Below are 15,209 nucleotides of genomic sequence, written 5' to 3' on the forward strand. Positions count from 1 at the left end.
GGGGGGGAGTGGCAGTGCGCATGCGCAAGGCTCCGGCGGAGAGGTGGACTGGAAGCCTTTGCGCATGCGCGGAGCGGAGCCATGGCGGAAGGCGGGAAGAGCGCCCTGCCGGCGGCGCCATCTTGGTTCTTCTCTGGCAGGATGGGGCGGGCCCGGCTCCGTTCTCGCCTTTTCCTCCCCCTCCTGTTCTTCGTCCTGCCCGGCCTCGCGTTTAAATTGAACGTGCCCAAAGTGTTGCTGCCCTTCAGTCGGGAGCTGCGGGTCCCTTTTGTGCTGGAGGCTGAGGGGGGCTGTTACTCCTGGTGAGGGAGGGGGCGGTGCTGAAGGGAAGATGGGGGCTGGTGACGGGGGGGGCGCTGACGGGACAAAAAGCGACTGGGGGAGCCGAGAGGAGACGGGAACCCGCTAGGGCTCAGGGCAAGAAGATAGGGAGAATGTCTGAAGGAAGGAATAGAGGTGGCCCTAGCTGTGCTGTGTGCCTGTGAGGCAGGCTCTCGGCTTGCTTAACAGCTCAGGGAGAGGCCTCAGCGTTCTGCCAGGGAGCAGGGTAGCAGGGGGATATTGACCCGTGTGTTGTGCTGAGCTGTAAGGGATGGGTTTACATGGTCAGAGCAGGGGTTGTTTGTTTTCTGGGCTCTGTGTCAACATTAGGACTTGGAGAAGGGGGACCATAAACTATTGGCCTTTGGAACTTGAAACTTGAGCTGTTGTTACCCGGCGGCACCCAGCACTAAGACTAATGGATTTAAGCAGGGTGTTACAGGAATAAATATTAAAAACTACAGTGTTTTAAAGGCAATATAAACCTGTGTTTATTTGAGCAATCTGCCCTCCTCTTTTTTTTGGAACCCATTTAAAGATACACTTTTAAGTAGAGTGCGGAAAAATGTCTTCCTGTCTTTCTTTCAGGTATTCCACACATAATGATATAGTCACTGTTGAGTCCATTTATGAGAATGGAAGCATTTGTTCCCAAAAAGCATTGCTCTCTGCTCGGTCTTCACAAGCCACAAAGCTAAGCGGTGTAGTGATAGCTGAGGAAAGTGGTAGGTAGACAAGCAAAAATCCATAAAGCAGAAGGTAATTTGTGAGTTGAGGCTTTTTATGGAAGCCTAGGATTGTACTCATACATTTTTAGAAATATGAACACTATTGTTGGAAAACTGTGGTCTGTAAAAAAAAAAAATCTTAGGTTCTGTAGAATAAGAAGCCATGTATTTATTAGTTTCACTAGTACTAACTTCTCACGATTCTTAAGCCATTATGAACTAGTAGATGCTGAATTAAGGTTTATTTGTTCTACTGCTTCAGTGACAGGCCATTTACTCCGTTGCGATGTCATTGTTGATCTGATAAACAGTATTGAGATTATCTCCCGAACTCGGGAAATCTATGTGGAAGATTCTCCTCTGGAGTTGGCTGTGAGAGCTCTGGATATTGAAGGTATTGCTTGTGAGACAAGCTTTCCTGATGTAATTCCGAAGTTTTACTCTGAGGAATAAATGCTGCTTTTTGTCTTTATATTTAGAAAGAAAGGAGGTTTGATTTCACTGGATCAGCTGGCTAGAATACAGGAGTTTATCTCTCGATACAAATTTTCCTTTTTGTTTTCAGGAAACACGTTCAGTAGCTTGTCAGGAATGACTTTTGAATGGAGCATTGCAAAGGATGATGACATCGAAAGTTTAGAACCGTCAAGCAAAGTAAGGTACCTATGCTAGAAATTATAAATGAACGTTTTGCAGTCGCTTTCATCCTGGGATACTCCTGGAATGGGTAAGAAATAGGATGGGTAAATTGGGACAGAGATAAGTGATTTATCACTGCACCACCAGTAGGTGTAAGAGTGCTGTTAATTTGGCTTTTAGATAAATCACGTGAGTAAAATTGGCAGCAGGGGCAGTCTGCTGAGAGAATGCATTTGGTTTAAATGCAAGGATAGTAAGTATTGTACAGTTTAAAATGGTTTGTGATAGCCTAGCCCATGTTGGCATCACAGGGCCCAATAGTTTTGAGGCAATGATCAGCAAATCTTGTCAGAGCAATTCAGAAGCTCTATTTTTGGGGCCCTCAAGCACAAAAAAAGATACTGAGAGACAGGAATCCAGCAGACACTTGTGAAAAAGTGTCTGGAGCAAGAGCCGTGATAGGAGAGGTTCAGGGAATTGGGTTCATTTAGCTGAGGAGAAAGGTAATTCATCTACATTGTACTAGTGAATCTGAAATGATCATGGAGATCATACCAAAAGTTACTTTTTTTTTTGGTCAGGATTTTAAAATACTCAGAAGCTGACTACTCTCCACCAGACTACATAACTGAGATGGAAAGAGCAGAAAAACAAGGAGACAGGATTCTGGTGTCAGGAATCAAAACTGGTGCAGCAGTCATAAAAGTCCGAATGCAAGAATCAACCTACAAGGTGAATAATGACTGTAAAAATCCTTCTTTTCAGTTCAAAAGAATACAAATTCTTAAAGCTTGGGAACCCATTTTTTAGAAAGTGAAATTTAAGAGTGTGCATAAGTACATGTGAAGTTATCTATCTTGCTGCATTACAGAGACAGCTAAGACTACCACAAGTAACAGATAAGAGAAAAAAATCTCTTTATTACCACATCTAGCAGTACTGTTAGGATTACCAATTTTGCTGGTTTTCCCCCACTAAATATTGAAGATACTGTGAGAGTTATTTTTTTTTCTTGTCATTAGTTGTCCTTCACATAACAAGAGAAAAATAAAAGCATGTAACTGAAATACCAGATTGGCAAGGGAATGTAGGGCAACCAGAATGTTGAGCAGGTAAGGATATGGAGAAAGTGTTACTAGATTTTAATTTGTGCTATTAAAGTACATTTACTCATTTTCCATCAGAAAGTAGCTGCCGCCTCGATCCGTTTGCTGGTTCTAGAGAATATCCTCCTGATACCGTCTCACGATGTTTACCTCCTGGTTGGAGCATACATAAAATACCAAGTAGCAAAAATGGTCCGGGGGAAGATGACAGGTAAATTATTCTCCTAGCACCACCATATTTTACGCAATCTGCCGCTGGCCTTCCTAGCTAAATGCACTGTCCTAACAGTTTGGTTTTGTAGAACTGCTCTCTAATGTGAAGAACGAGGCTCCAAGGAGGGCTCCAAAACCACCCTGGGATTGGTTCAGCAGTGGGCAGAGCGGGCTCCAGAAACACCCCGGGGCTGGTCCAGGGGAGGCTCCGAAGAGCCCGTGGCCTGTTCATGGTGCAGGGAGGGCTCCAGGGAAGGTGCAGGGAGTGGGCCAGCAATGGTGCGGAGAGGAATCCAGAGAGACCCTGGGGACTGGACCACAAATGGACCAGAAATGGGTCAATGAGCTGCACTGAAGGCTCAGAACTGGTCTGATGGGGGCTCTGACAGAAGCCCAGCAATTGCTCCAGTAATGGGCCAGTGGGGGCTGCGTTAACACCCAGTGATGGGCTTGGTGGTAGCCTGGTGGAGGCTCCAAGAAGCGCCTGGGGGCTGGCTGTGAGCTGCTTGGAGTTGCCCCTGATTTTTCAAACCTCGTGTATCCATGCCTGAGAGTCAAACTAACACAAGTGTGCAGTGGGGAGAAAATGTCAGCTAATTACATGTTTATGTTGCTTGTTTGCTGTCATTATTGTCTGATCCTTGCATTGGTACCCGTGTCAAGGTAAGGTTTCATAGGGGAGTGTAGATGGTTATCAAATTAATGTAACTTTTGAAGTAACCTCTTTGCAGAATTAGAATTTCCTCTTGAACACTATGACCTTGAACTTCGCGATCAAGTTATTGGGCCCGGTGGCTCTGACATTCTGCCGGTGGCCAGCCTGGAGGTGAAGACAGCCGTTGTGAGAGCAGTGCAGTTAGGACAGAGCACTCTTGCCTTTGTTCATAAAAGTATCCTTCTAAAGAGACTTCCTGCCATATATTATGTGCTAATCCATAGCTATCCTCTTTTCCAAGCATGGGCAACTCTATCTATAGTAACAGAGGCTGTGAGTAAAAGAGATTGTAAAGGCAAACAGGATTTTTTGAGATTTGATTCTGAGTTTCTCTGAATGCTTTAACTTTTCAGAGTAGTTACTTTGTTAGACAGGGATTCCTTTTTGAGTCTCCACCTTTCTTCTGGGTCAGCGTGTCAGCACAGTCAGTGGTCAGCCTCAAGAGCCTCCTTGCTGCCTGCTGGCTGTTTAGCAAGAGATCACTTTGTAGCCTGTACACTTCCTTTCTCTCCTACATTGACAATGACTCCTCCTCCAGCCAATTGCACAATGTAGTTTTTATTGACGGGAACAGAAAGACACTGATGTCGATGAAAATTGGATCAAGCCCCAGATTCCCTCACTTATTCTGTGTTTAAACCACTTGGAGTTTTATAGATCACTGAGGATGGATGTGTGCTTTTTTCATAAAATGAAAATCCCTAAAGAATTCCTATGCGAGAATAAAGATGTTCACATGCGAGCTGCTTCTGGACTTCCAAATTGCACTATCTATGTCGTAGAAGCTGGATTTTTAGGTAATAAGGAAGTGGAAGTTTGATTGTAAAAGTAACTTTTTTTTTTTTTTTAATCAGGAAAATACTGCTTTAAAATACCATTGTATTCTTTATGCTGCCAGTAAGCACCTAAAACTTAAGGCAAAAACAGACTGCATCTTTTCAAGTGCACTGATTTGAAAATTGAAGTTGGCTTTGCTCTGTTTGATGGGCTGCTTTCTAAATCAGAGTAATTAAGCCAAAGATTAGCAAGAGAGAATGTGCTTCAGAGCTCGGAAAGAATGTGTCATAATTGCCTTACATGCCATTTTTGTACTTCTTGCTGAACTATATATTTTTGTTAGAGAGTGCTTGGATTCAAGAATTTGTTTTTACATGATACTGGATACTTTAGAGGATGAATAATGAGAGCCTTTCTGCTTCAGTCACTATTTCTTATCCAGGAAGGTTTCATAGTGACTGTAAGCCCTTACTGCCTCATGGCTGGCATTCTGCATTCTACACTAAACTCTGTTTATTGGCAGCAGAAAGATGTCTCTGTTACAAAACATAGCATCACTGGCACTCTCACTGATTGAGGACAAAGTGGAGTACAACGTTAAGGTTTCTAAACCAATTTAGGAATTCTTCAGTTATCCTTTGGACTAAGAAAAGCAACTCTAGTACTGACCGTTAGCAATGAAGGATGTTTTACCACCACTGGTTGCTGCTGATAGTGTTCTCAAGAGCGAACCACATTTTTTATTTCAGGTTTCACTGTCTATCCAGGAGACAGATGGATCCTGGAAGTGCAGCGAGAGTATGTGATCACTGTAGAAGTTTATGATAGAGACAGCACTAAAGTTTATTTATCCGATGTGAGTACATGTTTAGTTAGCAAGGAGCAGCCGCCAGAAGAGTGCCCTGATGAATTATGTTACTGTCATGGAGGGTGTGGGATGAATACAACATTCCTGCCCTTTCCAAGTTTATTGAAAGTACTTCCTAAGAGAGTTACAGAGGTAGATGATCTTTAAGGTCCCTTCCTACCCAGGTCGTTCTGTGATTCATTTCATGTGCAGGACCGGTAAGGAAATTAGAGAGAGAAGGAAATTAATTCTTGCTCTGTTATCATCTCAATCTTTCCTGCAGTCTCTCAAAAAAATTTCCATTCAGTTTCATCTGTACCAATCTTCCCTGTGTTACAAACCTGTACAGAAATGCACAATGCTGTGGGTGTTCATGGAAAATGAATCAGGTTTTCCTTGGAAGGGGGACACAATGTTCACTGATTTTTGTCACTTTGCAGAATCTCCGAATAATTCACCGCTTTTCTAAGGAGTATTTTGAAGAGCTAATATCTTCTCATAATGGGTCTTACCATATAGTTCAAGTCCTAAAAGACGGCATCACAGGGATAAAAGCTGAACTGGTTTCTGTTCTTCAACAGGTAAGAAACAAGGATGGTAGTAATTTTCTTCAGGATACATTTTTTTTCCTAGTCCCTCAGGTTGTCCCATAATACTGCGCGCATCTATGTGAAACGAGCTGCTCTGTGATTCAAGTTATGCTATATTTATCCTGCTAGAACAAGTTATTCTCCACAAGGTCTTTGCAGACGACGCCTTCTGCTGTTTCTGAATTGTGAGCAGTCCAAGAGGCAAATACGATTCTCTTGAATATGTGAGAAATTGGGCAGATGCAAAGAAAGGCTGGGAAGAAATGAATTACACCGGGGATTGCTGAACTTCCTGCTCTGGTGTTGGAGTAGCAACAGCTCTTACCAGAGCTGCATGCAGCATGTCTTCTTATACAGGCCATGTGCGGGTCAATGGCACTCTTGTTCTTTGCCAAGTAGCGTTCTTGTAAACAACCTCCAAAGTTTTGGAATGAGGGTGTTCCAGGGACTGTTCTCCATGAGGGAATTAGGTGTAGTTGTTGAAGCTGATGAGTTTGAAAGCAGAAGCATGTTAGTCCATGCCAGCTGGCCTCAGCAGCTGGGAATATAAATTAAATGTGTTAAGGAGATAGTGTAAATGTAGCTATAGACTCCTGCCTCTATTTGTACACAAAATAAAATATGTTGGAAACAATTGGACTCGTTACAGCTGCATTTGGATCACTCCCCCAAAAGCAGCAATTGATTTCAGATACTTTTTTTTTTTTTTTAAAGCTTACATTCTAAGCAATTGGTACAATCTTCTTCATGGGGTTTCAGGCCTTTTCAGACCTATATCAAGTGTGTAAAAGCCTTAACTTTCTCCTGTCAGTTGTAAGCTACTTTGGTTGAAAGACGGTGTCCTTTTTCCCCCTTGTTTTTAGGATGGCTCTCAGGCTTACTTACCCGTACCAGTCAGGCACGAACAGGAGGTGAAGATTTACCTTCCCATCAAACTGTCACCTCCTATCCTTGCGTTTCCACACCATCCCACGGAAGTCCTGTATCGATACAACCTTCAGGTGAAGCTGACTATGTCCTGGGAAATCATGAAAGCCTCCTTGGCTTGAGATCCTCTTCCAGAAGAAAAGTTAATTAAAAACTTGCAGCAAATTGAGGCTCAGTGAGACTCCTGAGCACTAAACAGGCAAAACTACTCCTGTTTTCCTACTTTAATCTTGTAACTGTTCTGCTCCCTCCAGCAAAATCAGTTTTTCATTGATAAAGCAACATAATCTTTTCCTTTCTCCAGAAATGCCATGGTCTAATCCTCCAGTGCTTTTTTCACCCTTTTGCTTTTCCATTTTCTTTTTGTCATGTCTTTGTTATTTTGTTCTTTGATCCAACGCCTGTGGTCCCAGTTCATTTGTTGTTCACTTGGCTATACATCATTAAAGTTCACTGCAGTTTTGAACTGCTGAAAGTGTTGTGTAAGTATAAGAAAAGGCAGTAGAGATGTACTTTTATTCTATTCTTTCACTTTTCTGTTCTTTCTCTTTACTCACCTGGGGAAAAGGTCCTCCCTTTGACTTGGCTGGGAATATTTGATTCTACTTGAGTTGTAGAATAAGCCTACTTGTTTTTCCTTTATACTTCTAACAGTCCATCATTATATGTACGAGAAGTTTGAAAAGTACTTTGAGATCTTCAGCGGAAAAAAAATACAGGAATGCTGCTGTTTTATTTATTTTTACTGCTGTTCCATAGCTAAAGAGCCCAAACTTTATATATATGTATTTGTCAGATCAATAATGCTCATATGATACCAGCATGTCATCCTACTTCTGTTTCCAGGACGCTGTTTACCTTCACTTTACATTGCTTGCCTTTTCTTCTATTTTGATAGGTAGAAGGAGGCAGTGGCAATTTCTCATGGATTTCCTCCAACCAGACTGTGGTCACCGTCACCATAAAAGGCGTCGTGACCGGAGGCTTGGCCCAGGGGCACTGCATTGTTCAGGCCAGAGATGTACAGAACCCCTTACATTACGGAGAAATACAGGGAAGTCTCTTTTCTGGGCAGATTATTGTTCTGAAATAATGGCTTGTCCAGGCTTAGAAACCGAAAGTTTCTGCCTGAAGGTCAAAGTTTGTTGGGCACCTGTTCAGTAGCAACGGGCTTGGTTCTCCTGTGGCTTTTATTGCAGTTTTGTCAGTGGAACTCGTTCCAGTTTACATTCCTGTTAATGAGTAGACCTGAATCTTAGTTTTTCGTATTTCTTGTGTATCAGGTGCTTCCTAATGCAGTACTATTTAGCTATCGAATACAGCATTGTTTTATTTTAGATTGCGTTTAATTTCATGTATGAACTATTGAAGCATTTGTAAACAGACGTGCTGTCAAAACATTTTCATGTACTTTAATTCGGGGTGTTTCCTGCTCCAGCCTGGGCTGTTAGGCCATGCTGTAGTTCTGACTTCGTTGTGCTAGTTCCTTCTGCTCTCACAGGGTGCTGCCCTGGACTTTGCTCCTGCAGGTGTATGTGGAACAGCTGGCAAAGGTGGAACTTTTGCCATTTCGTGCAGACGTTGAGATTGGCCAAATTTTGGAAGCTCCTCTCAAGATGTATTTCACGGAGAGGGAAACAAGGGAGAACATTGCTTTCACTGATTGTTCCCTCTTACCTTTGAATATAAGCATGGAAAAGCAAGGAGTATTTGTCCTTGCTGAAGAAGGTATGATCACTTAGCTCCAAAATACTTGTTTCCCTAAGTGTGTTTTAAATAATTTCCCTGAAGTCACCCCCATGTACGGTATGTGGGGATTTCATTAGCCACTAACGAAGTCTGAGGCGGTCACTGGGTTTGAAGAGTCTCTTGTGGCACTTTGTAACCGACTCTCCCTACAACTAGATGGAAGCATTGGAGAGATGTGACATTTGGGGAAACCTTTTGGGAAAAATGGTTAAAGATTCTGCTGCATTTCATCTCTCCTAAGAGACCTGCTGCAAAGATGTTCTTAATTTTTAGGTAATCAGAAGCCTGGACAGACATTCTGCTCCAGCTTCCAGTTAGAAGCAAAGTCTGTGGGACATACGCTACTGACAGCAAGCATTACTGTGCACCAACAGCATTTTGAAACAAGTGCAGTGTTTGCTGCTTATGAACCTCTCAAGGTGAGGAAGTGTGCATGTTCACCCCGTTCTGTTTGAATTACTAAATTGGTGAGGAGTTAATGCATTTGTTACACAGTGCCAAGTCCTGAATCATTTTCTCTAGAAACAAATTTGCAGCTGGGAATTGACTGACACCTACAAAAACACGAACTTCTTATTCTATCAGATAGAAGTAAATCAGTTTGACAGTCAACTTGACCATTGTTTTAATTGTGAAAAATCAGCAGGGCATTTGAGGTAGTCTTCATTTTTCTGAGCTGTGTGCTGTTTTGTCAGCATTTTAGTAGGTGCGCACCAAGCAAGATTTCTCAGTTAGATTGGAATAAATGAATAGAAGAACAAATTATGTTACTTGTAAGGATGTGTAGTTCCTCGTCTGCTTCTCATATGTGTGAATGGCCCCATGTACAGCACTGAAAAAGTCCTCTGGCTTGGTCTTAAACATCATTTATATTGCCAGAGTAGTTAAGAGGCCTTATGCTAAATGGTAGTATCAGTGGTTCTTATTTTTGTCCCTTTTTGACCAGTGTCTCACTGTCAAATTGCATTAAAAGTGTGAATTTCTGCTTTTTTGTCTTCACAGGCTGTCAACCCAGTAGAGATGGCTTTAGTGACCTGGCAGGCAGCAAAGGAGATGGTATTTGAAGGTGGGCCAGCACCGTGGGTTTTGGAACCATCTCGTTTCTTTTCGGAACTAACTGTGGAGCATGAAGAGAAAATTGAGGCTGTACAAGTCCGATTTCCAACAAAAAGGAAACTGAACCAGTACGTTTATCAGGTTGTATGCCTGCAGTTGGGGGAGCAGGTAAGGAAACCTCTAATCTTTCTGGCAACTTAATACGGAAATGCAAACAGTGTGGATAAAATTGCATGTAGAGTCTCATAAATACCATTTTCCTTGACTAAAAGGCACAATGCCTGTGGTAGTATTAGATAAGTGAGTTTCATTCTCATTACACCTGTTGGTGTAACAGTCCCCCCTCTACTCAGAACTGTGTTTAGGAAAAAAAATAAAAGATCACATCCTATTCAGGCCAGTGGTTGTGTCATACATACGTAGACAGTTGTAATGAAAATTTCCTATAAACTGTGCCTACAGAAAGTTTCTCAGGTCACCTTTGAAAGAAAAAAAAATAGCCATCTCTCCCTCACAATGATACTGGCATGCACTTACTTCAGTAGTGTAGATTCAACCCCATGCATGCAATCCTTTGCATTTTAAGACACTGCTGAACGTGCCAATTTTATGCACGGATAGAATGGATGAAGCTGGCTGTGTAACCGTCTTGTTGCCTGTCCTTGAAGGTGCTCACGTTCCGAGTAGGTAACCAGCCAGGGCTCCTGAACCCTGCTCCTGCCGTGGAGGCGATCCAGGTGATGTTCATCTGTGCTCATCCCGCCAGTATGTCTGTGACCCCCGTGTATGAAGCAGCTACTGGTGTTCAGCCTTGTCCATTGCCGCAGCAGAGCAAACAGCTGGTAAGACTCGAAACAGAGCTAATAATGCTGTGTTAGGATCCTGCACTCGTTTGGGGGATGGTTGGGAATGTGGGACGTGTAAGGTACTGTCTGTCCTTAGGTAAAGGTTGTGCATTGTTAACTGTTACTGCAGAGCTCTGTACTGGCAAAGTTATTTATCTAGCAGTGAAATAACTTCCTTCACAATAACTGACATCCCGATCCCCTTGCTGACAAGGTGTTCTCTGGCTGCTGTGTTCAATTTGGCAGTAATTGACTTTCCAAACAGGAAAGCTCAAAAAGAGGAATTTGAAGAACCTGGGCCCTGTAATGTGTTGGGGTGATGAAGCTGTAGCCGAGATGAAAGGAGCAGTCACTGCTAAATAGAAACCTGTCCATCACGGTTTGACTGATCCTTGTTTAGGAGGAGGAAATGTTTCTTCTAAGGCCAGGCACAAGGTTACCAATAGAAACTGTGTTTCTTTGGTTGTAGATCCCCATATCCAGTGTGAGGAGTACGGTTCTGGAGTTAGCTGTGTTTGATCATCAGCAGCGGAAGTTTGACAACTTCAGTTCTCTGGTGCTCGAGTGGAAATCATCCAATGAAACCCTTGCACACTTCTCTGAGGCTAGAAGCATGAAGATGGTAGCGAAGGATGACGGGACTGGGCAGACCCAGCTGCACGGTACTGCTCAGAATTTATTGGAATTGTGACTGTTTGCATCATTTTCTGTCTTTCTTCCTCCTTCCATCTAACAGAAACATGACTAGAGTGCTTACTTCTGTTTCCTCTAATAATTCAAAATTCACAGTGCAGTTGTGAAATACTCTCTCAGAGTTGTGACCCATCTGTAGCGTGGACGGTGTAGCACCAATACTTAGGAACTGCATGGTTATTTTTTGTTATCTCCTTAACACTGTGATTACAAACAGGTATCTTTCAGAGGCACCAAAACAGGTATTCTCTGTAAAGCCCAAAACTGAAGTATTTCTTGGGATTAGCTTTTAGTAAACACGTTGTCATCGTAAGTCTTCCGTTTCTGGGAGTTCAGTCTGTTTCCCTTGACAACAAATATTCTGTCTCAGCAAATCAGTAACACCTACTTGCAGAGCTTTTCTAGTATATTCATGCCCTAATAGCAGGGTGATTGATACATTTCAGACTGATGTTGTGGTAGGTTATATTGTGTGTTTGTAAATGTGAAGAGAAGGACTGGTGAAAGAGTAATTCAAGTAAATACCACAGAATGAAATTACTTTATCCTGATGTTTAAAATTGTTTCTCAGGAACTCGTTGAAATTTTAAAAATCTTCAAAATTATGTTTATTTCTTATGTCCTGGTGTGTGTGTTTTGCATCTGTTGCTTGCAGGACATCGGCTTCTAGAAGTGCACCAAATTAAAGGTACTGTTTATGTTGGAGTCAGCTTTGTGAACTACGCATTACGAGGTGGCCCAAAAGTGAGTAATGAGGAGCTTTCCTGGTGAGCAGAAGAGGGGTTGCTTGCGTTTCCCCCGATCTTTCTTTCATTTGATGGCAAAATATCCTTGACAGTCAAGGGTAATGGAGTAACAATTCATTTTCAGTTCTGAATACCGACCTTTGTGCTTTCACAGGGAGGGTTTATTTCAGTGTGTAGTTATGTGGGGGAAATGCTCATTTGCTATCTGCAATCATCATTTCCTTTCTGTACAAGAGAAGGAAGAAAGTGGTGCTTTTGTAACCTGAGCAATACTGATGTAATAGCTTTCTGATCGTGTTTGCATTCCTAGGAAGTGTCTAACCTGCTTACCTCTGCTTCTGTGGAGCTTTTATTGGTAGAGGATGTGACTGTCGTGCCTGATAATGCCACTATATATAATCATCCTGCTGTAAAGGTAAGAACCTTGCTCACAGCTTATTTTGTGCCTTCCCATTCCTTGATGATTTGGGTAGCCTTTTACTGAAGCATTAAGAGATGCTTCCCACTGGTTTTGGAAGGCAGAAAGGACCAATCTGCGTAAACTCATGAACCCATTTCACTTTGGTGAAGCAATTTTCCCTTTATTATTCCAAGTGGTGTTTGATGCTAAGTGTAATTTATGTGCTGTGGTGGAATCACACCACTGCTAACTCAGTGATGTGTTATTTATTGTTTGAGAGGAAAAACTTATTGTCATCAGGTTTCAGATATCTGCCTTTCTACGTTGGTATTTTAATCTGCGAAGGAATGGTGACCCTGTGTGATTTTCCTGATTGTTTTGGTGATGTCCTCATTCAGGGGCTGATTGCTCAGGGTTTCATTCTGCTCTTCATTCAATTCTTTCTTGAGCGGAATCTCTGCTGGTAGCTTAAAAATAAATAAAAATAAATAAAAAAGACCTCAGATTTTATAGCTCAAAGTCTGTAGTGATCTCCCTTTTCCTTAGCAAAACTTAAAACAGTTGAGGACTAAGGGCTTAGATCTTTCATGTAATTTTGTTTTCATTGACAGGAGCTATTTGACCTAGTGGAAGGATCTGGATACTTTCTGGTCAACAGCAGTGAGGGTGGAATAGTAAACATGAAGTATCGGGAGGCGGAAAGTGCCATCGAGGTGATTATAGTCGAGATGTTATGCGCTAGAGAAGCCTGGGTTGAGAATTTTAAAGGGAGGTTCATCCTCTGGAAAAAGGAAGAAATAACCTTTTTTTTTTTTTTTTTTTTTCTCTTTTCCTTTCCTCTGTCTCTGTCATTGTTGTTCTTGGAGCTGGTTACATATATTCCGTTTTTGTGTCCCAGGCCACTTCATCTTAAGCAACTATGTAATTCAGGCCAAATATTTGCTTCAAAGAGCATTAACTTAAGGGGAATCCTGTTATTTATTAAATAGGCCATGTTAGTTGTGCATAGATAATCGCTATTTATATTCTTTACTCTTGGCTTACATCCTGGTTAGACTGAGATTTTCATTTTATCTAGTTCCTTATCAAAATTCCTTCCTACAGATTCCTTCCTACACTGCTATATCCTCCAGCAATATCTGCAGTACAGCTTGGCATTCATGACCCAAAGGGCATGAGTTAGTAGCTGAGTCAGAAATCAAACCTTTGTCAGGTTTTATTTGAGACAGAAATCTAATCTCACTGCCAGAGAAGAAACACTCTGAACTTTTGACTGCTGCATAGTTTTGAAGTGGAAGCCAGATGTGTTAGGGCATTTAAAATTATGCAGGACAATGCACTGCTCCCTTTGTTCCAGGAAAGAATCCTGTGGTGAATTACACTGACTGAACCCAGTGAAGTCTTTCTTATGCTCCAAATCAGCATAACTGAGTACCATTGAGCAACATGGTTGATTTGAGCAGTGCCTTTGAGCAGAATACCTCATTTTTGTGAATCTATATTCTCTGTAATAGACATACAAATATATTCTTCAGTTACTATGGTTGTGCCTGTTTGCTTTTGTTATAGGTCACCCCTCTGCAGCCTGGATCTTTAAGCCTGGAAATTTATGATTTGTGTTTGGCATTGTTGGAACCGGTTACTGCCTATCTGCACGTGTCTGACATGTATGAAGTGGAAGTGGATCTCACTGATAAGGTGATACAAACTGGGAGAAGCTCAGAAGTTTCTAAGACCTGATGCGGTAGGATATAATTCCCCTGCCCACAGGGAGGAGGCAGCACCAGGAGATGCATCTTAGGATCGAGCATCCAGAGCAGAGCATAGATGTAGAGGCCTTAAGAAAGAGTGTAGGAATCCCTCTCTTCCTTTCCCCTTTGCTTTTTTCTTTTTAATCTAGCTTGAGATTGGCAAATCTGTCGTTGTTACTGTTCAAGTCCTGGGTTTTCAGCGACTTCCCTTGCAGAGTAAATACTTCAAGTACATGAAGCTGACGCTGCAAGCAGCATCACCTATTGTTACACTTGCGTAAGTATTACAACTGGTGGGTTGGAACATTCTTAAGTGCTGATAATATTCACCTTGTATTGAAAAACAGAACCAATAATTACAGAAGAACTGTTTACAACCCCATAGCTGTTTGCTGGCTTTGCATAAACGTTGATGGAGTGCATGGAAGGTGTCAGGACTGTAACTGCCAGTTTTAGCAACTGATTCTCAGGAGAATTTCCACTTACCTTTCTGTAAAAAGTAAATTAATGTATGCGTATCTTTTGTGGCAGGCTGGGTGATTTAACTCATATTTGCAAAGCTCTTGAGATTTGTGGTTGCAGATGACAAAATGTTCTGCAAGATGTTTTGTCATCTCTACTGCCTGTGATTCTGTGTCACCACGTGAGTGTATTAAATATCTGAAAGAGTCTGAAATATCTCTGCGTTACTTTACACCTGGTAGCTCTGAATATAAACTTTTCTTTTTATGGAGGAATTGATTCCTGCACATTTACTGTATTTATTGTGTAGTGTTTTGCCACTCAGAGCTCTATGCATCCTGTCTCTATGACTATGGATAACTCAAAGTAAAAACCTCTATATTATAGTAGTCACACTCTGTTCCTGCCTGAGTTACCTCTTAGTTATAATACAGGAAATGAAAAGAGAAGTCATGCTAAAGTGTCTTCATAGGCAAATGGAAGAAGTGGGAGAATATTCTGAACTGCATGTACTTCAGGCTGTTGCTGTAGGCCAGACTACTTTGGTAGCTACAGCCTGGGACAAGATGGGAAGAAGAATTACTTCTGCTCCTCGGAAAGTTGAGGTAAGAAAGCACAGCTTTTAAGTCTGCTCACTTTGAGTG

General features: G+C 42.0%; 1 protein-coding gene across 2 annotated transcripts in view; it reads left to right on the top strand.

The window, feature by feature from the left end:
• The first annotated feature begins 126 nt into the window (after positions 1 to 126).
• Positions 127 to 15,209, top strand: part of NUP210L (nucleoporin 210 like) — a 31,767-nt gene continuing 16,684 nt past the window's right edge. For both annotated transcript variants that reach the window (XR_014686216.1, XM_084500394.1), the window contains exons 1-23: positions 127 to 302; positions 910 to 1,046; positions 1,312 to 1,443; positions 1,615 to 1,708; positions 2,270 to 2,420; positions 2,873 to 3,005; positions 3,739 to 3,897; positions 4,451 to 4,519; positions 5,249 to 5,355; positions 5,787 to 5,927; positions 6,800 to 6,937; positions 7,762 to 7,914; positions 8,390 to 8,591; positions 8,886 to 9,031; positions 9,615 to 9,836; positions 10,337 to 10,510; positions 10,983 to 11,175; positions 11,862 to 11,950; positions 12,263 to 12,367; positions 12,964 to 13,065; positions 13,922 to 14,050; positions 14,253 to 14,380; positions 15,038 to 15,170. Coding sequence is in view for 1 of the 2 variants with exons in the window: in XM_084500394.1 (XP_084356520.1) it covers positions 142 to 302; positions 910 to 1,046; positions 1,312 to 1,443; positions 1,615 to 1,708; positions 2,270 to 2,420; positions 2,873 to 3,005; positions 3,739 to 3,897; positions 4,451 to 4,519; positions 5,249 to 5,355; positions 5,787 to 5,927; positions 6,800 to 6,937; positions 7,762 to 7,914; positions 8,390 to 8,591; positions 8,886 to 9,031; positions 9,615 to 9,836; positions 10,337 to 10,510; positions 10,983 to 11,175; positions 11,862 to 11,950; positions 12,263 to 12,367; positions 12,964 to 13,065; positions 13,922 to 14,050; positions 14,253 to 14,380; positions 15,038 to 15,170 (3,198 nt within the window). In the remaining variant the exon portion in view is untranslated. The remainder of the gene's footprint in view (positions 303 to 909; positions 1,047 to 1,311; positions 1,444 to 1,614; positions 1,709 to 2,269; positions 2,421 to 2,872; positions 3,006 to 3,738; positions 3,898 to 4,450; positions 4,520 to 5,248; positions 5,356 to 5,786; positions 5,928 to 6,799; positions 6,938 to 7,761; positions 7,915 to 8,389; positions 8,592 to 8,885; positions 9,032 to 9,614; positions 9,837 to 10,336; positions 10,511 to 10,982; positions 11,176 to 11,861; positions 11,951 to 12,262; positions 12,368 to 12,963; positions 13,066 to 13,921; positions 14,051 to 14,252; positions 14,381 to 15,037; positions 15,171 to 15,209) is intronic.

This window comes from Aythya ferina (genome assembly GCF_964211825.1).
Source record: "Aythya ferina genome assembly, chromosome: 29".
Taxonomy (NCBI): Eukaryota; Metazoa; Chordata; class Aves; order Anseriformes; family Anatidae; genus Aythya; species Aythya ferina.